Source organism: Mesoplodon bidens, assembly GCF_964165515.1.
Source record: "Mesoplodon bidens genome assembly, chromosome: 4".
NCBI lineage: Eukaryota > Metazoa > Chordata > Mammalia > Artiodactyla > Ziphiidae > Mesoplodon > Mesoplodon bidens.
The window spans coordinates 90,250,181-90,277,219 of record NC_138160.1 but is presented as its reverse complement, the minus strand read 5'-3'; the positions used below and the strand labels follow the sequence as shown (position 1 = coordinate 90,277,219).

The window sequence follows — 27,039 nt, the reverse complement described above, 5'->3', positions numbered from 1 at the left end:
CGTACCAATGTTTTCTTATGTTAGTCTCCCAAGGCAACAGAAATAAAAGCAAAAATAAACAAAGGAGACTTAATCAAACTTACAAGCTTTTGCACAGCAAAGGAAACCATAAACAAAACAAAAAGACAACCTACAAAATGGGAGAAAATATTTGCAAAGAATGCAACCTACAAGGGCTGAATTTCCAAAATATATAAGCAGCTCATACAACTCAACAACAAAAAAAAACAAACAACCCCATTCAAAAATGGGCAGAAGATCTAAATACACATTTCTCGAAAGAAAAAATACAGATGGTCAATAGGCACATGAAAAGATGCTCAACATTGCTAATTATCAGAGAAATGCAAATCAAAACTACAATGAGGTACCACCTCACACTGGTCAAAACAGCCATCATTAAAATGTCTACAAGTAACAAATGCTGGAGAGGGCATGGAGAAAAGGGAACCCTCCTACACTGTTGGTGGAAATGTTAGTTGGTGCAGCTGCTGTGGAAAACAGTACAGAGGTTCCTCAGAAAATTAAAAATAAAATTACCATATGATCCAGCAATCCCACTCCTGGGCATATATCCAGACAAAACTATAATTCAAAAAGATACATGCACCCTTATGTTCATAGCAGCACTGTTCACAATAGCTAAGACATGGAAACAACATAAATGTCCATCAACAGATGAATGGATAAAGAAGATGTGGTGCATAAAAATAATGGAATACTACTCGGTCATAAAAAAGAATGGAATAATGCCATTTGCAGCAACATGGATGCAACTAGAGATTATCATACTAAGTGAAGTCAGAAAGAGAAATACCATATGATATCACTTATATGTGTAATCTAAAATATGACACAAATGAACCTATATATGAAACAGAAACAGAATCACAGAAATAGAAAACAGACTGGTGGTTGCCCAGGGGGAGGGGGTTGGGAGAGGGATGGAGTGGGAGTTTGGGATTAGCAGATGTAAGCTTTTATATATAGAATGGGTAAACAACAAGGTCCTACTGTATAGCACAGAGAACTATATTCAATACCCTGTGATAAACCATAACAGAAAAGAATATTTTTTGAAAAGAACGAATATATATGTATAACTGAATCACTTTGCTGTACAGCAGAAATTAACACAACACTGTAAATCAACTATACTTCAATTTTTAAAACTGATTTAAAAAAAAAAAAGAATGAGATCCATAGACTATGAGAAAAGATTTACAAAAGACACATCTGATACAGGACTGTTATCCAAAATATAGAAACATCTTTTAAATGTCAACAACAAGAAAACAAACACACTGATTAAAAAATGAGCCAAAGACCTTAACAGATACCTTACTGAAGAAGATATACAGATGGCAAATAAGCACATGAAAAAATGCTCCACATCATATGCCATCAGAAAAATGCAAATTAAAAGAACAATGAGGGGCTTCCCTGGTGGCGCAGTGGTCGAGAGTCTGCCTGCCGATGCAGGGGACACGGGTTCGTGCCCCAGTCCGGGAGGATCCCACATGCCGCGGAGCAGCTGGGCCCGTGAGCCATGGCTGCTGAGCCTGCGCATCTGGAGCCTGTGCTCCGCAACGGGAGAGGCCACAACAGTGAGAAGCCCGCGTACAGCAAAAAAAAAAAAAAAAAAGAACAATGAGATAGCATCATACATTTATAAGAATGGCCAAACTCCAGGACACTGACAACACTAAATGCTGGTGAGGATGTGAAGCAACAAGAACTCTCATTCATTACTGGTGGAAATGCAAAATGGTATAGTCACTTTGGAAGACAGTTTGGTAGTTTCTTACAAAACTAAACATACTCTTACCATATGATCCAGCAATCATACTCCTTGGTATTTAGCCAAAGGAGTCAAAAACTTATGTCCACATAAAAGCCCACACATGAATGTTTACAACAGCTTTATTCATAATTGCCAAAACTGGGAAGCAACCAATATGTCCTTCAGCAGATGAATGGATAAACTGTGGTATATCTGGACAATGGAATACTTTTCACTGCTCAAAAGAAACAAGCTACCAGGCCACAAAAAGACATGGAGGAACCTTAAATGTACATTACTACATGAAAGAAGCCAATTTGAAAAGGCTACATAATGTATGATTCTGATTATGTGACATTCTGTACAAGGCAAAACTATATGGAGACAGTAAGAAGAAAACTATATGGAGACAGAAACAAACCGGATATTCTTCACAGGATGAATGATCAAAGTATGGTATATCTATACAGTCATGAGTTGAATTGTGTCCTCTAAAAAGATATGTTCAAATCCTAACCCCAGAAACCTCAGAATGTGGCCATTTTGGAAATAGGGTTGTTGCAGATGTAATTAGTTAAGATGAGGTCATACTGGAGTGGTTGGGCCCTTAATCCATGACTGATGTCCTTGTAAGAAGAAGAAAATCTGGATACAGAGAAGAGACCACACAGGCAGAACACTATATGAAGATGGAGGCGGAGATTGGAGTGATGCTTCTATAAACCAAGGGATGCCTAGAACTGCCGGCCATCAGCAGAAGCTAGGACAAAGGCATGGAACAGAATCTCCCTTAGAGCCCAGAAGAAACCAGCCTGCCAACACTTTACTTCAGACTTTTGGCCTCCAGAACTGTCAGAGAATAAATTTATATCTTTTTTTAAGCTGCCCAGTTTGTGGTACTTCAAAATGGCAGTCCTAGGAAACTAATGCACATGTCATGGAATACTGCATAAGAGTAAAAAGGAATGAAAGTACCTGGATGAATCTCCAGAGAATTACAATAAATGTAAAAAGACAATCTCAAAAGGTTACATGTAATGTGATTCCATTTTATATAACATTCTTGAAAAGACAAAATTATAGAAATGGAAAATAGATTATTGGTTGCCAGGGGTTAAGGAGGGGGTGGGAGATAGAAGGCAGTGTAGCTATAAAAGTACAAAATTGGGGATCCTTGCAGTGATGAAAATGTACCATATCATGCCTGTATCAATGTTAATATCTGGATTATGATATTATATTATAGTTTTGCAGGATGCTACCATTAAGGGGAACTGAGTAAAGGGTTTATGGAATCTCTCTGTATTAATTCTTTCAACTACATGCCAATTTGTAATTATCTCCATTAAAATTTAATTTAAAAATATGTATCACTGGTTGTTCCCTGGTGGTCTAGTCGTGGTCTAGTTGTTAGGGTTTAGTGCTTTCACCCATGCCGTGGCCCAGGTTCAATCACTGGTCGGGGAATCGAGATCCCACAGGCCGCACAGCGTGGCCAAAACAAAAAAAGTTTCACTGCTGCTGCTGCTTCCTGTGGTAACATGAGGTTTTTATGATCTCATATACCTTGGGTTCCTAAATAATCTGTTTTAGAAATAGGCCTTTTTAAATTCTTCTTCAGGAGTTCTAAATATCTATTATGTCATATCAGCAATCACTTAGACATTCTGAGACACTATCCTAACACCAAGAATTAGGAAATACATAGAAGGGAATATCAGTCAGCCATAAAGAAAGAATGAAATGATGCCATTTGCAGCAATTTGGATGGACCTAGAGATTATCATACTAAGTGAAGTAAGTCAGACAAAGACAAATATCATATAATATCCCTTAAATGTGGAATCTAAAAAAGTGATACAAATGAACTTATTTACAAAACTGAAACAGACTCACAGACTTAGAAAACAAACTTATGATTACCAAAGGAGAAAGGTGGTGGGGAGGGATAAATTAGGACTTTGGGATTAACATATACACACTACTATATATAAAATAGATAATTAACAAGGACCTACTAAATACATTAACATCTTGCTTTTGTTCAATAATTATTTTTTAAACAATACCGTTATATAATCACTATGTAACACACTATAATTATTTTATATGCTTATAACACCATTGAGCAAAAAAGCTATAAATATATCAAGAAGAAGAAAATTATAATAAATGCATGATTGTATAATACAAGATGCACAAGAAGCTATAAATAAATGTAAAACATTGAAGGGATCAGGACTTATGCAGGTGCTGCTTATTCCCTATTTCTGACTACTCTTTCCATGCATTCTTCACTTGGAGAGCACTCTCTGTCCTTCAGGTTTCAGCAAAAATGCCATTTCCTACAAGACCCCTGACCACCTATCTTAAGTGGGTACTCCTCTGTTATTCTTCTATCTGAACTCCTTGTTTCACAGCAGTTATCACAATTGTTAATTTCCTGTTTTGTACTGGTCTACTCTACAAAAGTGTAAGCTTCATGAGACATGTGACCATATGTGTCTTACCTTTCACTGTATTCATAGCACCTAGTGGATATAATCTAAAAATTCTGAGACAAAAATAAAAGGTACCTGAGTTTGTAAACCAGAACAATACTCCAGATGGTTCAAGTATTACCTCCACTACAAGCTAGATGTGAATCTTTGCAAGTCTCTTAAAATTTCTGGCCCTCAGATGTCACATAATTTGGAAGACCAGGAGGTTGAATCAAATGATCTCTTAAGATTTTGCATGGCTCTAAGAGTTATGATTTTATAATTTACAAAATATTTTTAAGTACTGCGTGATAATGGTACAGCACAATACAAAACTGAATAATCATTCACTTTTCATAAATCAAACCAAGCATTAAAACCAATAGTAACATTACCAGCTCTTTATGCCAATGAGTCATAAATGACATTTGCTTGGTATATTTTCCCATAAACTATTTTCTAATATAGTAGTCAAGGATCATAGATGAGGAGAAGATGGATATTATTTCCATTTGAATAAATATGCTTTGGAAGTAATGAGTAAAGATATGTATACTAGAGTGATGCTTTGTGTTCTATTAAAATTATACCATTTCAAATGGTTGGTTTTATTCCTTTCACCCTATTTTTTTTTTTAATTTTATTTATTTATTTAGTGTTATGCGGGCCTCTCACTGTTGTGGCCTCTCCCGTTGCGGAGCACAGGCTCCGGACGCTCAGGCTCAGCGGCCATGGCTCACGGGCCCAGCCGCTCCACGGCATGTGGGATCCTCCCAGACCGGGGCACGAACCCGCGTCCCCTGCATCGGCAGGCGGACTCTCAACCACTGCGCCACCAGGGAGGCCCTCACCCTATTTTTTAAATAAAATTTTGCAATAGCTATACTTCAACTGAGACCTGCATCATTTATATAAGCTAAAACTCTGTGTTTCTTAATGTGAATTTAATGTCACATAAAAACCATTCTTTAAGTTCATTTTTCACTTTATATTATTCAATTATAGGACTCAAAGCTATCAAATGATTTTTCATATAGTTTATTTTTTCACTGTTATTATAAGATGTTTTGGAGAAATTTATGTTAAACCCAAATTTAAAGGTTTTAACATTAGTCCCTCATATGTTATATTTTCATAGGAACACAAATGCTATTTCTATTAAGTAAACATTCACATAATTCCATTAATTTAGAAATAATTTAAGAATGTAAATTATCTAATATAGGATATTTTTAGTATTTGGAAAAATGTAGTTTTGTTTTATTGTTTTGTTACTTTTATTATTTATTTATTTATTTATTTTTGGCAGCGTTGGGTCTTTGTTGCTGCGTGTGGACTTTCTCTAGTTGCGGCAAGTGGGGGCTACCCTTCACTGCGGTGCATGGGCTTCTCATTGCGGTGTCTTCTCTTCCTGCAGAGCACGGGCTCTAGGTGTGCGGGCTTCAGTAGTTGTGGCACGTGGGCTCAGTAGTTGTGACTCGTGGGCTCTAGAGCACAGGCTCACTAGTTGTGGCGCATGGGTTTAGTTGCTCTGCAGCATGTGGGATCTTCCTGGACCAGGGATAGAACCCGTGTCCCCTGCATTGGCAGGGGGATTCTTAACCACTGCACCACCAGGCAAGTCCCTGTTTTATTACTTTTAACTAACATGGTATATGAAGCTAAAAAGTCTGCAGAGTAAAGATTAATCTATTTTTGAAACTAGATAAAAATTGCTTTTAGGAGCTGGGGGAAGATGGCGGAAGAGTAGGACGTGGAGATCACCTTCCTCCCCACAGATACATCAGAAATTCATCTACACGTGGAACAACTCCTACAGAACACCTACTGAACGCTGGCAGAAGACCTCAGACCTCCCAAAAGGCAAGAAACTCCCCACGTACCTGGGTAGGGCAAGAGAAACAAGAATAAACAGAGACAAAAGGATAGAGACGGGACCTGCACCAGTGGGAGGGAGCCGTGAAAGAGGAAAGGTTTCCACACACTAGGAAGCCCCTTCGCGGGCGGAGACTGCGGGTGGCGGACGGGGGAAAGCTTCCGAGTAGCGGAGGAGAGCGCAGCAACAGGGGTGCGGAGGGCAAAGTGGAGAGATTCCCGCACAGAGGATCGGTGCCGACCGGCACTCACCAGCCCGAAAGGCTTGTCTGCTCGGCCGCCGGGGCGGGCGGGGCTGGGAGCTGAGGCTCGGGGCTCGGGTTTCGGGTTTCGGGTTTCGGGTTTCAGTCGCAGCGCAGGGAGAGGAATGGGGTTGGCAGCAGGAAGAGAGCCTGAAGGGGTTAGTGCACCATGGCTAGCCCGGAGGGAGTCCGGGAAAATGTCTGGAGCTGCCGAAGAGGCAAGAGACTTTTTCTTCCCTCTTTGTTTCCTGGTGCGCGAGGAGAGGGGATTAAGAGCGCTGCTTAAAGGAGCTCCAGAAACGGGCGCGAGCCGCGGCTAAAAGCGCGGACCCCAGAGACGGGCGAGGGACGCTGGGGCTGCTGCTGCCGCCGCCAAGAGGCCTGTGTGCGAGCGCAGATCACTGTCCACACACCCTTTCCGGGGACCCTGTGCAGCCCGCCACTGCCGGGGTCCCGGGATCCAGAGGCGGCGTCCCCAGGAGAGCGCACGGCGCGCCTCGGGCTGGTGCAACGTCACGCAGGCCTCTGCCGCCGCAGGCCCGCCCCGCACTCCGTACCCCTCCCTCACGCCGGCCTGAGTGAGCCAGAGCCCCCGAAGCAGCTGTTCCTTTAACCCCGTCCTGTCTGAGCGAAGAACAGACGCCCTGCGGCGACCTACACGCAGAGGCGGGGCCAAATCCAAAGCTGAGCCCCGGGAGCTGTGAGAATAAAGAAGAGAAAGGGAAATCTCTCCCAGCAGCCTCAGAAGCAGCAGATTAAAGCTCCACAAACAATTTGATATACCCTGCATCTGTGGAATACATGAATAGACAACGAATCATCCCAAATTGAAGAGGTGGACATTGAGAACAAGATTTATGATTTTTTCCCCTTGTTCTCTTTTTGTGAAAGTGTATGGGTATGCTTCTGTGTGAGATTTTGTCTATATAGCTGTGCTTCCACCATTTGTCCCACGGTTCTATCCGTCCGTTTTTTTGTTTGTTTGCTTGTTTTGCTTTGTTCTTAATTTTTTTAATAATTACATTTTTATTTTAATAACGCTATTATATTTTATCATACTTTATTCTATTTACCTTATCTTCTCTTTCTCTTTTTCCTACCTTCCCTCCTTCTTCCCTCCCTCCCCCCTCCTTTCTCTTTCTTTCTTTCTTTCTTCCTTTCTTTCCTTCCTCCCTCCCTCCCTCTCTCCTTTCTTTCTTTCCTCCCTCCCTCCCTACTTTCTTTCTTTCTTTCCTCCCTCCCTCCCTTCTTTCTTTCCCTCTTTCTTTCTTTCTTTCTCTCTCTCTTTCTTTCTTTCTTCTACTAATTCTTTCTTTCGACATTTTCTCCCTTTTATTCTGAGCCGGGTGGATGAAAGGCTCTTGGTGCTGCAGCCAGGAGTCAGTGCTGTGCCTCTGAGGTGGGAGAGCCAACTTCAGGACACTGGTCCACAACAGTCCTCCCAGCTCCACATAATATAAAATGGTGAAAATCTCCCAGAGATCGCCATCTCAACACCAGCACCCAGCTTCACTCAACAACCAGCAAACTACAGTGCTGGACACCCTATGCCAAGCAACTAGCAAGACAGGAACACAACCCCACCCATTAGCAGAGAGGCTGCCTAAAAACATAATAAGGCCACAGACACCCCAAAACACACCACCAGACGTGGACCTGTCCACCAGAAAGACAAGATCGAGTCTCATCCACCAGAACACAGGCACTAGTCCCCTCCACCAGGAAGCCTACACAACCCACTAAAACAACCTTAGCCACTGGGGACAGACACCAAAAACAAAAGGAACTATGAACCTGCAGCCTGCAAAAAGGAGACCCCAAACACAGTAAGATAAGCAAAATGAGAAGACAGAAAAACACACAGCAGGTGAAGGAGCAAGATAAAAACCCACCAGACCTAACAAATGAAGAGGAAATAGGCAGTCTACCTGAAAAAGAATTCAGAATAATGATAGTAAAGATGATCCAAAATCTTTGAAATATAATAGACAAAATGCACGAAACAGTTAACAAGGACCTAGAAGAACTAAAGATGAATCAAGCAATGATAAAAAACACAATAAATGAAATGAAAAATACTCTAAATGGGATCAATAGCAGAATAACAGAGGCAGAAGAACGCATAAGTCATGTGGAAGACAAAATAGTGGAAATAACTGCTGCAGAGCAGAATAAAGAAAAAAGAATGAAAAGAACTGTGGACAGTCTCAGAGACCTCTGGGACAACATTAAATGCACCAATATTCGAATTATAGGGGATCCAAAAGAAGAAGAGAAAAAGAAAGGGACTGAGAAAATATTTGAGGAGATTACAGTTGAATATTGGAAAGGAAATACTTGATCAAGTCCAGGAGGCACAGACAGTCCCATACAGAATAAATCCAAGGAGAAATACGCCAAGACACATACTAATCAAACTGTCAAAAATTAAACACAAAGAAAACATATTAAAAGCAGCAAGGGAAAAACAACAAATAACACACAGGGGAATCCCCATCAGGTTAACAGCTGATCTCTCAGCAGAAACTCTATAAGCCAGAAGGGAGTGGCAGGACATAATTAAAGTGATGAAGGAGAAAAACCTGCAACCAAGATTACTCTACCCAGCAAGCATCTCATTCAGATTTGATGGAGAAATTAAAACCTTTACAGACAAGCAAAAACTGAGAGAGTTCAGCACCACCAAACCAGCTTTACAACAAATACTAAAGGAACTTCTCTAGGCAAGAAACACAACAGAAGGAAAATACCTACAATAACGAACCCAAAACAGTTAAGGAAATGGGATTAGGAACATACATATTGATAATTACCTTAAATGTAAATGGACTAAATGCTCCCACCAAAAGACACAGATTGGCTGAATGGATACAAAAACAAGACCCATATATATGCTGTCTACAAGAGACCCACTTCAGACCTAGAGACACATACAGATTGAAAGTAAGGGGATGGAAAAAGATATTCCATGCAAATGGAAATCAAAAGAAAGCTGGAGTAGCAATTCTTATATCAGACAAAATAGACTTTAAAATACTGACTATTAGAAGAGACAAAGAAAGACACTACATAATGATCAAGGGATCGAACCAAGAAGAAGATATAACAATTGTAAATATTTATGCACCCAACATAGGAGCACCTCAATACCTAAGGCAAATACTAACAGCCATAAAAGGAGAAATCGACAATAACACAATCATAGTAGGGGACTTTAACATCCCACTTTCACCAATGGACAGATCTTCCAAAATGAAAATAAATAAGGAAACACAAGCTTTAAATGATACATTAAACAAGATGGACTTAATTGATATTTATAGGACATGCCATCCAAAAACAACAGAATACACATTTTTCTCAAGTGCTCATGGAACATTCTCCAGGATAGATCATATCTTGGGTCACAAATCAAGCCTTGGTAAATTTAAGAAAATTGAAATTGTATCAAGTATCTTTTCCGACCACAATGCTATGAGACTAGATATCAATTACAGGAAAAGAGCTGTAAAAAATACAAACACATGGAGGCTAAACAATACACTACTTAATAACGAAGTGATCACTGAAGAAATCAAAGAGGAAATTAAAAAATACCTAGAAACAAATGACAATGGAGACACGACGACCCAAAACCTATGGGATGCAGCAAAAGCAGTTCTAAGAGGGAAGTTTATAGCAATACAATCCCACCTTAAGAAACAGGAAACATCTCAAATAAACGACCTAACCTTGCACCTAAAGCAATTAGAGAAAGAAGAACAAAAACATCCCAAAGTTAGCAGAAGGAAAGAAATCATAAAAATCAGATCAGAAATAAATGAAAAAGAAATGAAGGAAACGATAGCAAAGATCAATAAAACTAAAAGCTGGTTCTTTGAGAAGATAAACAAAATTGATAAACCATTAGCCCGACTCATCAAGAAAAAAAGGGAGAAGACTCAAATCAATAGAATTAGAAATGAAAAAGGAGAAGTAACAACTGGCACTGCAGAAATACAAAAGATCATGAGAGATTACTACAAGAAACTCTATGCCAATAAAATGGACAACCTGGAAGAAATGGACAAATTCTTAGAAATGCACAACCTGCCAACACTGAATCAGGAAGAAATAGAAAATATGAATAGACCAATCACAGGCACTGAAATTGAAACTGTGATTAAAAATCTTTCAACAAACAAAAGCCCAGGACCAGATGGCTTCACAGGCGAATTCTATCAAACATTTAGAGAAGAGCTAACACCCATCCTTCTCAAACTCTTCCAAAATATAGCAGAGAGAGGAACACATCCAAACTCATTCTACGAGGCCACCATCACCTTGATACCAAAACCAGGCAAGGATGTCACAAAGAAAGAAAACTACAGGCCAATATCACTGATGAACATAGATGCAAAAATCCTCAACAAAATACTAGCAAACAGAATCCAACAGCACATTAAAAGGATCATACACCATGATCAAGTGGGGTTTATTCCAGGAATGCAAGGGTTCTTCAATATACGCATATCAATCAATGTGATACACCATATTACCAAATTGAAGGAGAAAAACCATATGATCATCTCAATAGATGCAGAGAGGCTTTTGACAAAATTCAACACCCATTTATGATAAAAACCCTGCAGAAAGTAGGCATAGAGGGAACTTTACTCAACATAATAAAGGCCATATATGACAAACCCACAGCCAACATCATCCTCAATGGTGAAAAACTGAAACCATTCCCACTAAGATCAGGAACAAGACAAGGTTGCCCACTCTCACCACTCTTATTCAACTTAGGTTTGGCAGTTTTAGCCACAGCAATCAGAGAAGAAAAGGAAATAAAAGGTATCCAAATCGGAAAAGAAGAGGTAAAGCTGTCACTGTTTGCAGATGACATGACACTATACATAGAGAATCCTAAAGATGCTACCAGAAAACTACTAGAGCTAATCAATGAATTTGGTAAAGTAGCAGGATACAAAATTAATGCACAGAAATCTCTGGCATTCCTGTACACTAATGAAGAAAAATCTGAAAGTGAAATCAAGAAAACACTCCCATTTACCATTGCAACAAAAAGAATAAAATACCTAGGAATAAACCTACCTAAGGAGACAAAATACCTGTATGCAGAAAATTATAAGACACTGATGAAAGAAATTACAGATGATACAAATAGATGGAGAGATATACCATGTTCTTGGATTGGAAGAATCAATATTGTGAAAATGACTCTACTACCCAAAGCCATCTACAGATTCAATGCAATCCCTATCAAACTACCATTGGCATTTTTCACAGAACTAGAACAAAAACTTTCACAATTTGTTTGGAAACACAAAAGACCCCTAATAGCCAAAGCAATCTTGAGAACGAAAAACGGAGCTGGAGGAATCAGGCTCCCTGACTTCAGACTATACTACAAAGCTACAGTAATCAAGACAGTGTGGTACTGGCACAAAAACAGAAAGATAGATCAATGGAACAGGATAGAAAGCCCAGAGATAAACCTACGCACATATGGTCACCTTATCTTTGATAAAGGAGGCAGGAATGTACAGTGGAGAAAGGACAGCCTCTTCAATAAGTGGTGCTGGGAAAACTGGACAGGGACATGTAAAAGTATGAGATTAGATCACTCCCTAACACCATACACAAAAATAAGCTCAAAATGGATTAAAGACCTGAATGTAAGGTCAGAAACTATCAAACTCTTAGATAAAAACATAGGCAGAACACTCTGTGACATAAATCACATCAAGATCCTTTTGGACCCACCTCATAGAGAAATGGAAACAGAAATAAACAAATGGGACCTAATGAAACTTCAAAGCTTTTGCACAGCAAAGGAAACTATAAACAAGACCAAAAGACAACCCTCAGAATGGGAGATAATATTTGCAAATGAAGCAACTGACAAAGGATTAATCTCCAAAATTTATAAGCAGCTCATGCAGTTCAATTACAGAAAAACAAACCCAATCCAAAAATGGGCAGAAAACCTAAAGACATTTCTCCAAAGAAGATATACAGACTGCCAACAAACACATGAAAGAATGCTCAACATCATTAATCATTAGAGAAATGCAAATCAAAACTACAATGAGATATCATCTCACACCAGTCAGAATGGCCATCATCAAAAAATCTAGAAACAATAAATGCTGGAGAGGGTGTGGAGAAAAGGGAACACTCTTGCACTGCTGGTGGTATTGTGAATTGGTACAGCCACTATGGAGAACAGTATGGAGGTTCCTTAAAAAACTACAAATATGACCCAGCAATCCCACTACTAGGCATATACCCTGAGAAAACCATAATTCAAAAAGAGACATATACCAAAATGTTAATTGCAGCTCTATTCACAGTAGCCCGGAGATGGAAACAACCTAAGTGTCCATCATCAGATGAATGGATAAAGAAGATGTGGCATATATATACAATGGAATATTACTCAGCCATAAAAAGAAATGAATTTGAGCTATTTGTAATGAGGTGGATAGACCTAGAGTCTGTCATACAGAGTGAAGTAACTCAGAAAGAGAAAGACAAATACCGTATGCTAACACATATATATGGAATTTAAGAAAAAAAATGTCATGAAGAACCTAGGGGTAAAACAGGAATAAAGACACAGATCTACTTGAGAATGGACTTGAGGATATGGGGAGGGGGAAGAGTAAGCTGTGACAAAGCGAGAGAGAGGCATGGACATATATACACTACCAAACGTAAGGCAGATAGATAGTGGGAAGCAGCCGCATAGCACAGTGAGATCAGCTTGGTGCTTTGTGACCGCCTGGAGGGGTGGGATAGGGAGGGTGGGAGGGAGGGATACGCAAGATGGAAGGGATATGGGAACAGATGTGTATGTATGACTGATTCACTTTGTTATAAAGCAGAAACTAATAAAAAATATATCTTTACTTTACTTTCTTTTCCAATAAAAAAAACTTTATGAAGGCATAAAAAATTGCTTTAAATCATATATTTAAATAAATATATGTAGACATATATATTTACATATACACACAAAAAATGGAAATGTTTAAGAAATATTAAGAAAATGAAATGCAAACATTTACCCTAGAATTCCTTTCAGACTATTTGTTTAGCAAAATATTTTAACATATGATTCAAAGACAAACTTCAACCCTACCAATGTCTAAATTAATGTGATTTCACAATGACTACTTAGTTATATAAATATGCTTAACATTTTCAAGATTATACCCTGAAGCTAACAATAAAAACTCCATGAATAACAAAGGGGTGACAGAACTTGGGTTAAACTGGACTCATTCCCTGAACTGCTTGACATACTTATCCCTTCTAATTTATTCTCCTAAGAACACTATTAAAATCGTAAGATCAAGCAATTGCTGTGATCAAACAGACAGAAAGCTTGGAGTCAGGAACTCATGCATTTTCTATCACTTATTTGGTATGTGATTCTAAGTAAGTTATCTAAATTCCCTAAGTCTTAAAGGTAAAATCTAGGTAATTACACAGGAAGCATAGTGAAGATAACATTCAGTGAATTAATATATATAAAACATCTATCATAGTATGTGGAACAGAGTACAAACTCAAGAGATATTATTTCCCATATGTCCACCACCCTTTAAGCTTCCTCTCCTCTATGCCCATTCTCATCTTCTGATAAATACAAGTAAGTGGAGGAATGTGGATCACAGTGATTATGTAGATGAAGAGAGGATAGAAGATGTGAGTCAAGAGAGCATACCAAAAAAATCAAAGAATCTACAACTTCCAGGGCAAGACAACTTTAAAGATTGCCTCCTCCAGCAACTCAATGCTGGTGAGAGGGTCAGCTATCCTACCGTATTTCTTTATATCTGCTAAATTATAAAACAGGAGTCATTTACAATGTGCACATGTACCAAACTTTAAAACGTACAACTGCTTGGTCATCTGAAGAGATTTACTAGCAAATAGAGAAAAACAAAAGATAATTTTTTTAACTTTTTACGTGCAATGGTTGATAAATTTTATTTTTATAATCCCAGTAGATTCTTCTGTTGATGCAATACTGAAAATTTCCAGATTTATTAAAGGAATATCCAGAGTAAATCAAATTTTCCTGCTCATCAATTTCAATATGACATTTAACACCAAGTTGTAATAAAAGCCATAGTATAAGTAGGAGAAGTAGGCTCCTAATATCCTGAGTTGTACAATAGGGTTGATGGTGTTGCCATTCACTGAAATTTTTAAAAATACTAAGAGTGAACTAGGTTGCGTTGGGTTGGGTCGGGTTATATTGAGGAGATTTTTAATTCAGCCTTAGATATGAGAAATTTAGTGTACTTCTAAGGCATCCAAGGAGGCATGTCAAGTAGGCAACTGATTACAGGGCCATAGAGTTCAGAGAGGAAATCTGAGGGAGAGTAATATACATGAGTCATCTTCAGGGGATCACCTAGAGATAGAGTACAGAGAGGAGAATGACATAGCCTAGGGCCATGCCTTGGGTAACTCCAAAATATACTGGCTGAGTGGGGAGGATGAATTTACAAAGAAGGAGTGGCCACAAAGAGAGAAGCAAGATCTGTCACCTTGGTCCCAAAGGCCAAGGGAAATGAAGTCAATAAAGATACTGTGAGGAGGTCAAGTAAGATAATTGCTAAATTTAGCAATATAAAGGTCATTGATGATCTTACAGATATCTACCTATTTCAACGGTGACAGCAGAAGCCAGATATCTGTAGGTTAATTACTAAGTGAGACTTGAGGAAATGAGTGCTCATTAGCACTCTTAGAGCAAGTTTGACTTGTTCTAAGAAAACAGAAAGCAAAGACAGTAATTGAGGGAAAAGAAGATTAAAGACAGGTTATCTAGGGTGGTAAGAAAGGTAGAGATTATTTTCAGGAGTCAAAACTTAAGAATATTTAAAAACTGAGCACAGGACACAGTTGAGAAGAAAAGAACATAATATATAAAACAATGCAAAATTTCTGGGAAAGTAAGAGATGATGAGATATAAAAATAGGCACAAGAAATAGACAGGAAAAGGAACAGATCCTCTATGGAAGTAAGGAAAGAGAATGGGTACAAACATGGTGCATTTAGATATCTAAAATATCTAGAAAATAAGGTACTTGCCATCTAATGATTCTAATTTTTTCTATAATGTAGGAGAGGTCCATCTGCTGACTATGATGGGGTATATAACAGGATCAGAAATTTGAGAGAAGTAGAAAATATTTGAAAAGTTGTGTAGAAAGTAAGAGCAAGTATAGACCAGACAAATGCTACACATCACAGTCCTTGAAAGTCTTGAGAAATCACACCAATTGGGAAAGTATGATAGCAAGAAATTTATATATTATAGTCTAGGATTAGAGAAACCATACCAGTAACCCCTGTTGGAGATGCAAACGATGACCAAAGTCAGATTAGAAATTTTAAATCAAAATTTAAACCTTAATACAGTAGAAAACATAATTATTGAAATCAGTAAAAACAAGAGTATAGCAAAACAAGTAAAGTCAGAGGATCCATGAAAATATTTACAGATCCAGAAATCAGCAAGAAAAACAACAGTAAGACAAAAACAGCACAGCAAATATCAGAAGGATTTTTATAGGTGAAACAGACTGCTCTTTTTTAGTAAGTTTATTTGTTTCCTTCTAACACAGCAGAAACCAGTTTCTAGATAATACTGGCCTGTCACTTTCTTAACAAGGAATTCACAGTGAATCTGGTAGACTTTGATGAGGGGGAGTAAAGACAGGTTTTAACAGGGTTTTTCAGAAAATAGTTCAAACCATTAAAACATTGAGACATATGATTAGTACACTATATTGATAAAAACACAAAATCACTCTTCTAGAGTCCTAGAAAGTAATTCAAACATACACAGTTTTATACTTAACATGAAATTTCAGCTTCTAGAAATTACACATGCATAATTCCATGTAACTGAAGTATTTCTGTAAAATTACATCAATTAAACTTTCTTCCTTCAAACTATTTTTGTTTTACTCACTCAGACTTCTTTTCATAGGTCTTAGAAGATTCCTCAATCCTCTTCTCTAGCTCCAGGACAGCTTCCTCCTTATTTAAAAGCATCTGCTGTGTCTGTATAAGTTCCTCTGCTAAAGTTTTCAACCTAGAATGAACAGTTTCCTCATTATCAATCAATACGTTAATTACACTCACTTTATACATACAAAAAAAAAAGGGATTCATATATCTAAGGTTGCAATGTCCAAAACAGTAGCCGCATGTAATTTTACACTACCAAATGTAAAATACCTAGTGGGAGGCAGCCGCATAGCACAGGGAGATCAGCTCAGTGCTTTGTGACCACCTAGAGGGGTGGGATAGGGAGGATGGGAGGGAGACCCAAGAGGGAAGAGATATGGGGATATATGTATATGTATAGCTGATTCACTTTGTTATAAAGCAGAAACTAACACACCATTGTAAAACAATTAGACTCCAATAAAGATGTTTAAAAAAAGTTAATGCATATATAAGTTTAATTAATTTATTAATTAAGAGTAAAATTTCAGTTCCTCAGTTCCATCAGCCACATTTCAAGCACTCAACAGACACATGTGGCTAATGGCTACCTCTTTGGACAGAGAAAAGAACATTTCAATAATCACAGTGAGTACTCTTGGACAGTCTGTTTTAGAGAGCCTTATCCATCAAACAGCAAAAGAGAAACAGAAACTGAAAACGGAGAAAGAGAAAAGGACTGAAGTAAAAAATACTGGTCATCTCCCAGGAAGAGTGTATAGTGAAAAAACCATGATTTTTGTTTTCAGAATAACATGTATTTATAATCCGGCTTTGCCACTTTTTATCTGAGATCCTGGGCAACTTGCTTAAGCTCATTGGATCATTTTGGGTACTGTAATACCTGCTTCAGAGCATTGTTCTGAAGACGAAATACACTAATGTATAAATAATGAATGGTACTTAGGAGGCATCTGAGTAAATAACATCTAGTATTATTTGCATATGTTATCTCATTTAATTCTCACAACAACGTATGAGATAGATACTGTTATCCTTATTTTAAAGAAAAGGAAGTAAGGCTCAGTCACATGGTAATTTAATATAAGCTATTTCTGTTTTCACATATTACAATAGAGGCATTTTCTATTAATATATAGATTTGAATACAATTAAATACATAAAATTAATATGTACCCATAGACCAGACAATTTTTGGTTACATAAAATGCATTTGGTCCTAAATAGAAATATTTCTACCGCGAAAACACACACAGCTGGAATCTAAAAACTAATACAAATTAACTTATTTACAAAACAGAAACAGACTCACAGACATGGAAAACAAATTTATGGTTATCAAAGGTGAAAGGGAGGGAAGGAATAAATTAGAAGTATGGGATTAACAGATACACACCACTATATATAAAATAGATAAGCAACAAGCATTTACTGTATGGCACAGGAAACTATATTCAATATCCTTTAATAACCTATAATGGAAAAGAATCTGAAAAAGAATATATATATATATGTATATATATATATATATAACTGAATCACTTTCCTGAACACCTGAAATTAACACAGTATTTTAAATCAACTATAGTTCAACTACAAAAAGGAAAATTAAAATTACTATAATCATAAAAAATACATACACAGCTCTCATATCACATTAAAAATTTTATCTTCAGCTTTTTAAAGCAAGACATGAAACCCAAAATACACAAAATATTAAATAACCCAAGTATATGAATATTTGAATTTATTTAAAGTTAAAGAGATGATAAATAAAGTCAAAAGTCAAACTTTGAAGAAATATTTGCATTGGGAATTACAAGCAAAAGCTCATGTAGAAAAACTCTTAGAAAAAAGTCAACCTACTATGAAAATGGACAAAAAACACAACAGGAAGATCATCAAGAAAAATTCAAATGATCAGTAAGCATACGGAAATATTTACAACCTGAACCACACATAAAAAAATCTGCAAATTAAATGAATAGTAAGTTATTTTTCACCTACTAAAATTGACAAGCATGAAAAAGTGATAATATTCAGTATTCTCAATGCTGTAGAAAGAAAGAAAAAGGAAGGAAGGAAGGAAGATGGGAGGGAGGGAGGGAGGGAAGGAAGGAAGGAAGGAGGGAGGGAGAGAAGGAAGGAAGGAAGGAAGGAAGGAGGGAAGGAAGGAAGATATAGGAAGGATGGAAGGGGTATAGGATTGGAATAGGGGGTGATTTAAGGACAAAAAAGCCTCTCATATTTTACTCTATATTTATCTATATTATTTAAATCTCATAACAAAAATGAACATGATTTTTAAACTATTAAATAATACACAATAGAGATAGAAGAGGTAGAAAACTATGAGACATAATCAGAACAACTCAAAATATAGGGAAGCAGGGAGAGAGAGAGGGAGGGAGGAAGGAAGGAAGACACATACCCTATTGATGTGACAAAACTAGCACAAATTTTTTAGTGGTCAACTTGGAATTGTCTCTCAAACTTCAAATTAGAATATTCTTTGACCATCTAAAAATCTGTCTTACCAGAATACTTTACAAAGTGCACACAATTAGTCCATATGAAGATGTTTGTTATAACACTGTTTATAAAACAAAAAACTAGAAAATATTTAAATGTTCATCAACAGGGGAATAGCTGAATAAAGTTTAATCCATTTAAGATACAGAATAGCATATAGTCACTAAAAAGAATGAGGTGCACACATAAAACGTTCTTCCAAGGCAAAGTCTTAAATTAAAAGGCATGATGCTGAAAAATACATATAGCATGGTTCCATTTATACTGAAATAAATGTATGTGTATATGTGCTACTGACTGAATTGTATTCCCTCAAAATTCATATGTTGAAATCCTAACCCTCAAAGTGATGGTATTTGGAGAGAGGGACTTTGGGAGGTAATTAGGGTTAGATGAGTTTGTGAGGGTGGAGCTTTCATGATGGGATTAGTGTCCTTAGACGAGACACCAGAGGGTTCGCTCATGCTGTCTCTCTCTCCAATCCCAGACAAAGAAGAGGTCATGTGAGTACACAAGAAGGCAGCAGTCTACACCCAGGAAAAGAATTTCACCAGGACCCAAACTGGCCAGCACCATGATCTGGAACTTCTAACATCCAGAACAATGAGAAGTAAAGTGCTGTTGATTAATCCACCCATTCATGGTATTTTATCATGGCAGCCATAGCAGATTAATACACTATGTATGTATTTATGTGTGGAGAAAAACCAGGTTACTACAAACCAAACTTTCATCATCACTCTGAGGGGTTTGGGATTGGAATAGAGCGTGATTTAAGGACAAAAAAGCCTCTTGTATTTTACTCTATATTTATCTATATTATTTAAATCTCTTATAACAAAAATTAATTTGATTTTTAAACTATTAAATAATAGGTAATAGAGATAGAAGAGACAGAAAAACCATGAGACATAATCAGAAGAACTCAAAAAATAGTAATCCAGATTACTTCATCTATGTTTAGAGTTAAGCAACATAATAAATCTCAACAGGTTTCTGAGGGCAGTAATATATTACAGCAAAACATAATCAATGATGCTTATAATAATGATCCAGAATCATAAGGGAAAGGTTAAATTAGATAGGTATTTTTAAAGAATATATATATATATATATATATATATATATATATATATTACAAGAGACATACATCAAATCTGGTCAAATTATTTTGTTGAATTTGATGGCAATATAAGCTTTGATTATCAGGAAAATTCAGTTTTGTAGAATAGTTCATATCCTGACTACTAGACACAGAAAGCATTACTGTATTAAAATTAGAGGTCATTCTCAAGAAACCTACATTTCAACTTCTGGCTTCAAGCTACTTATTAACAACTATAAATACATAAGTAAATAACACTCACACATAATGCTTTGCTCTTTATAAAACTCTGCCCTATATATAATCTCATTTAATCAGCATGAAAGTCTGGAACACAGGACCCTACCTCTGTACCCGTCCCAACCCCAGTCTATAGGTAATAAAGACAAGCCTCTCACCACTGCCTTGGCCATGTTGCATCAAAGCTGAATTTGATAGAAAGCTCTTTCCCTCTCTTTATCACTTTCCTCTCCTCTGTTCTTTTATTTCTCTCTCCTATACCTTTCTCTATTCTCTTCTTTTCTTCCTGCTCAATTTTCCATTCACCTCTCTTCTCAATTCTCCCTTCATTCATCTAAACAGGTGTTTATTAAGAGCATACCTTGTGTCAGGCATGCTCCTAGACACTAGGGATACAACAATAAACAAGTTTGGCTTCAGGAAACTTAAATTCTAGTAGAAGAGACATTGACCTTTTTTCTTCCAACCCTCTCCTCTTCTTCTTTCCTCTCTTTGACTATTACTGTTTCTTTCCCTAGTTTCTTCTCAATTCTTCTCACTGTACCATATTCTCTGCTCCATCCTGAAATAAATACATAGTCCCACCAAACTGTAAGATGCAGGCACCATGGCTTACTCTTCACAGCACATCCCTTACACTTAGCACAGTGTCTTGCACACTGTGCAAGTATGTGCTCAACTCAGTTCTCTATGTCTTTTTCTCATGAGTTCACACATTAAGCTTTTTTCTACAATTCCCTAATAACTCCCAAGGCTCTCCTGATTCCAATCATTCTGAATTATCTAGAGCGTGAAACCAAAGAGCTACCTCAATGCGGGAACAGCACAATTTATGATTTTCACCCACCATATGGGCTAAACTGATATATAAACCCCTACTGCAGTGGTGCAGTGAGGGAAGCTTTGTTCTCTGTATATAGATGTCATTAGTACCGGGCTGACTCTTTTCATGCAAACATTTTATCATCAAGCTAATCACTTTACCTTTCTACATCAGATTAAGAGAATTATTTGTGTTTATAACTCTACACCTCTACTGCATTTTGTAAAGCACCTTATTCTGGTATAATAGACAAAACGTCTAGAAGCAGACACCTTCACGTTCAATATTTACTTGGCTTTTCTAAACTTCCATTTTCTTCCCTAATAAAACAGAAATTAATACTTAATTTAAAGGCTTCCTATAACTATGATGAATAGTTTTAAAGTTCCTAACATGGATTTGGAAGCACAGCATCTTCCCTATAAATGTAAATGTATATTATTAACCAATTTTACTAGTTTTGTAAGAAATATTTTTCTGAAAAGTAACTTTAAATGTTGTCTTCTAGGGAATTCCCTGGCGGTCCTGTGGTTAGGACCCCGTGCTTTCACTGCAGAGGGCCCAGGTTCGATCCCTGGTCGGGGAACTACAATCCCACAGGCCACATGGCACAGCCAAAAAAAAAAAAAAAATTGTCTTCTACTTTTTTAAAGAATATTTTGTTAACACTGGATGCAAAAATTAACATTGCTCCCAAGGCAGAGGTAGGATTGAGTGTATTTTAAATAAAACTCAAGAACAAGTTATATTATTTATACATTATTCCTAATTAAGGACAAGTAAAGTAAAGAAATTGCAAGAATGCTACATTGAAAGTAGAGGAGCCATTCATAATTAAAAGTTGTTTTTCCCTTTACAACAGTGTCATTTCCAAGAACTTTAACTTTTTGGAAATGTGAAGAATTTCGGTTGCATGAGAAATTAACATAAGCTTGCATGTCTTTGTTATTCTTGATGCAAATAAAACAGTATGTCTCTATACACACACACATACACACACATACACACACACATACATGTTGATTTGATGTGACATGACAGTAATAATATCACCACAAATCTAAAACAAAGCAAAAAATGAGGAGTTTTACTATTTATTTCTTCATATTTATCACTTGGAAAAATTCAAGGGAAGACACTTGATTGTGGTGAGCATCATAGTTACTCTAGTAAATTGTAGTGTTGCCCTCTTTTTACTTTGAAATGGGTAAGAAGGGAGGAATGAGGTGAAAGCCAGAGAGTCCTGATCCACTGTTTAAACCACCTTAGACTGCCTAACTCCCTCTATCAGAGACCACTGGCACGTGGCAATTCTAGCCAAGTATATTAAAAAAAAAATCTGCTAATACTTTCTACTTCCTTTAGCAATCGTTCAGCCTTCTGAAAAATATAAGCTTTCAATGAGGAATTAAATATGAAGTTTTGTACATGCTAAACTTGTGGCATACACATTTCAGCTCATTTGTGAGAAGAATGAGGTGGTACTCGTGATTTCTTTTCAAATTTCTGATTTGTGCTAAAACAGTTTTAACCCAGAAAGAGAAAGAAACCTACCACCAGCTTATTAGATTCTCTAAAGAGCTGGAAAGGTCCTAGAAGTTAAAAAAAAGCCTAGAAGAGCTAGTAATACTTCTGTTCTCTGGCAGGTCTGTTATGTTAGCTAGAATTTACTACCTGTTACGTTGAGCAATGAAGGCTGGAGGAAGAAAGAAAGGAGACAAGAAAAAGGGAAGGAGAAGAAGATCAGAGAAAAAGGAATAATAATATTAGTTTCCTCTACTTTATCTCGCTCTTGATCATGTCAAAAAAAATAGTACCTCTTTTTGAGGTTTTAATCTTTTACAGCCTTAGCACAAACAAAGCAAAGCTGAGCTTTATGCAGTCTTCCTAAATAAAAAAATTGAGCAAAGATAAGCCTTTGAAGTCAAAATTTCTTAATATTTCTAAATCTCTACAGACCCATGGTTGTATATTCAAAGTAGAAAAGATAAAGAAGATTTAGAAGAATGGAATTATATTGGGAAAATATTGTTCCTTTTCTCCACCTGGAGTGGAGTGGATTAAGAGGAAAACATTCCAGTATATACAGGTTATATATAGATGATTTAATAAATGTAAAACTAGTTTGCAAATTTCAAAGAAGTATTCACTATGATGTCATTGTTGTGTATGTTCTGTACACAAATATAACAGTAACAGTTCAAAAGGCTTATTTAAAATTTTAAATTAGATATCATGGTATACTTAAACAATCATGATGCAAATATTTATTTATTATTATTATTATTATTATTATTTTGCTGTACGTGGGCCTCTCACTGTTGTGGCCTCTCCCATTGCGGAGCACAGGCTCCAGATGCGCAGGCCCAGCGGCCATGGCTCACGGGCCCAGCCGCTCCGCGGCACGTGGGATCTTCCCAGACCGGGGCACGAACCCGTGTCCCCTGCATTGGCAGGCGGACTCTAAACCACTGGGCCTCCAGGGAATCCCATGATGCAAATATTTAAATGTCGTAAAATGACACTATCTCATTAAAAAAACTCACAAAACTGACATAATACTTAACATGTACTGACTGACAAGCACAGTTTTAAGCACTTTAGAAATAGCACTTAAATTCACATCAGTCTTATAACAAAACTATTAATATTATTTTCATTATCATATGAGGAACTGAAGTACACAGAGGTTAAGGATCTTGTCCAAGTTCACAGGGCTGGTATGTGGAAGACCTGGTATTAGAGCTCAGGCAGCTTGAACTCTAAGTCCATGATCTTAACAACTAATATTCTCCATCTTAGTAATTCCACCTCATAAAATTTATCCAATATATATGCTTCAACAAGTGTGCAAAGCTGTAAATACAAGGATGTTTATTGTGCCACTACCTACACTCGCAATAACCAAACGTGAATTTACTATGATGCTAATGACACATAACCTTCAGAAACCACACGTGCATGATACATTCTAAGGTCCCATACTTAATTTTATATTTGCAAATTTGTATAGTTTTTCTGTTAGATGTTCCTCCCCTCCAAATTTTGTAAGCTTCAGGCTCGACAGAACCTGCATCTGCCGCTGGCAATTAAAAAAACTACAGTAGAAATAACATAAATGTCCATCAATAAATAACTAAATTAAATGAATTATGTTACATACACGAAAGCAGGAAAACACTGTACACTATTAAGAAGATTTCATATATGTTAAGAAAAGTAGATGATGCAAGAGTATGCATAGAATAACTCCACTTAAGAATACAATTTATATACATTCATATGCTTGTATATACATTCTGGAAAGATACATAAACTTTTTTCATGAATTCACACTAGAAGGTTGAAATAGGGTCAAAAAAAAGGGAGAACTTTGATTTTCACTGTATACCCTTTTGTAAGATTTTGCAGTTTTATCATCCACATGTATTAGTTAGAAAATTTTTAAAGATTTGGTTGTATTTAAAAGATACAAAAGCTTAAAGCAATTATTGTGGATAATAACAAGCTTCTGATACTTATAACAATACTTTATATATCCTCAAACCATTGGCTATTATTATTTAAATCATACAGCACTCTTAAAGAGACCCAACGTCCTAAAAAATTATAAATTACAAATTCCTAATACTGTCACATTAATTGTGACATTTGGGTTAATAAAAACCCAAGTGGAATAAGGGTTATAGTTGCCTGAAGTAACTTTTCTGACAACTCTTCTTCTCTATTACTGCCACATAAATTAAAGAAATAAACCATTTCTTGGAAACTCTTTCTTAAAATACAATTGCAGCAGCATAGCAATTTATGGATGACCTTCTCTCCCATGTCACAAATCTATTAGCTTTTCTCAAGATTAAACAGATTAAACCGAAGAGGATGGCTCCTAACCAACCAAGCAAAAGTTGTGAATTTCTCCTAATATACAACCTAATCCACCTCAATACAAAAAAATCCACCTGCCTTCTATGATTTATTTCCCTTAACCAAACTGTCCTAACATATCATCTGCCTTCTAACATTTTACATATTTCCAAATCTCCCCAACTCACTCACTCAAAAAGTATTCCCCTAACACAATCCAATATAACTGCAGTTTATGTTTAAACAAAGACCAAAATCGAGTTAAGATTATAAATGAAAACAGCCAAAAACACACATAACAAAAACCGAGGTCCTGCGTAACATGTGAGAGTACTGCATTATTTGTCATTCCATTAATTGATAAGGTTGATTCAGACATTCCAATGGGTTAAATTGGTGTCATTCCTTACAACAGAAGTCAGCAAACATTTTCTATAAAGGTCTGGAGAGTAAATATTTTAGGCTTTGCCCCCATGAGGCAAAATCAAGGATATTATGTAAGTATTAATATAGCAAAAGAGAAAACAAATATTCACAATTATTTTATTGACAAATTCAAAATATAATAATAACTGGGTACAATGTATTGTAACACCAGTCTAATAATAAGGACAGAAATCTTTGGAGGGTGCTATTATTTCCTTTCACTGGGACTCAAAGTTAGTGCTTATCAACAAAATCCACTATAATATTCACTTGTAAATGAAGATATGTAATGAGATTTTATGTATTTCACTTTGAAAAGATAGGTACTGCCAAACACTAGTATCAATCCATGAGCATATTTTAATTGAGCATATTTATTGCTTAGCAGGCATTTATAAAATTATATTGCATGCTTTTTAGCATGTCATTACGTTGCAGATTCATCACTTCTAATTGAAAGTTATGTGGGAATTCCTCAACTGCACAGTTAAATGGATTTTAAAATGTCAAAATATTTGTACCGAAGTCCAAAATTCACTGCTGGAAATGTAGTTTGAGCTCAAAAAATACATCAGCTACAAATTTGGTGGGAATGGTGATGTGGCTTCATGTTTTAATGTTTGACAGTACAGGAAGTATATAAAACTGCCTGACATTACCTGGGATTCAAACAACATTAGTTGTCATCTAAATGACATTACTGGAGTATAAGTTCTATATGTAAGCACTGAATTATGTTGTAATTTTAGGTTTAATTCATTACATAGCTAATTTCCAAAGCTTTTAGAATTTAGTGTTCAGTAACGGTGGTTGAGGGAAATTCTGATTATTAGAAAAGTTTCAATCATGACTCTGAGCTCAAAAAAAATCACAATAAAACTTTACCAGTTCTACATCATCAAAGTCCTATATGATAAGGAAATTCAGGATATTCAGTTTCAATTTCTGACAAAAATCCATGAAGTTGATGATAGTCAAGTCCAGGAGAGCAAATGAAGTTCGCTGTTGACATTACTGGTTCAATAACCATATGATTAGATTACAACATTTTCCATAAAGTGCCTACTATTGAATAATACAATGAATAACCACAGGATTTAAACACCTAACATTTTCACAAGCTTTGTAAATTTGTTCAACTAAACCTCCTTCTGATCCACACATATTTTTAACATCAGTTGTAAAATTACATCTTAACAGATTCCACTTCAGTTTGTACTGAATTAGTGTTTTCTCAACTTCAATGAAAATATTCTTGTTTGTAGTTGATCTACACAGGCTATTTATTCATCAAAAGTAATTCTTTAGTTGAAATCATTTGTCGTGTTTTTTTAATTTACTAATGATTTAGCCCCCAATGTTCTCAACCCTTCAAGCAAATGTTCTTGCTGAAAGAGTAATGGTCATAAACTTATTTTCTCTCGACATGTTTCTTCAGTTACTGCAGTAAAACACTATTTAATTAATTTACCACTGATAAATGGCTTTCTTTGCTTGGCAAACAAATAAGCCACCCATAAACTTATTTTGGCTTCATCCACATTTTCATATTTTATTTTTCTGAAGAAAGTCTGCTGTGATGAGGTATTCCAGTTTAACTTTTTAAATTTTTCTGACTAGTGCTCTCCTGTGAGTCAGTAATATTGAGACGAGTGTTTAGTCTGAT

The 27,039-nt window shown here is 36.5% G+C and overlaps 1 protein-coding gene across 4 annotated transcripts in view; it reads right to left on the bottom strand.

The window, feature by feature from the left end:
* Positions 1–27,039, bottom strand: part of FER (FER tyrosine kinase) — a 481,592-nt gene that overhangs the window by 317,941 nt on the left and 136,612 nt on the right. For all 4 annotated transcript variants that reach the window (XM_081230856.1, XM_081230854.1, XM_081230857.1 and 1 more), the window contains one exon: positions 16,385–16,507. In XM_081230856.1, the coding sequence (XP_081086982.1) occupies positions 16,385–16,507 (123 nt within the window). The remainder of the gene's footprint in view (positions 1–16,384; positions 16,508–27,039) is intronic.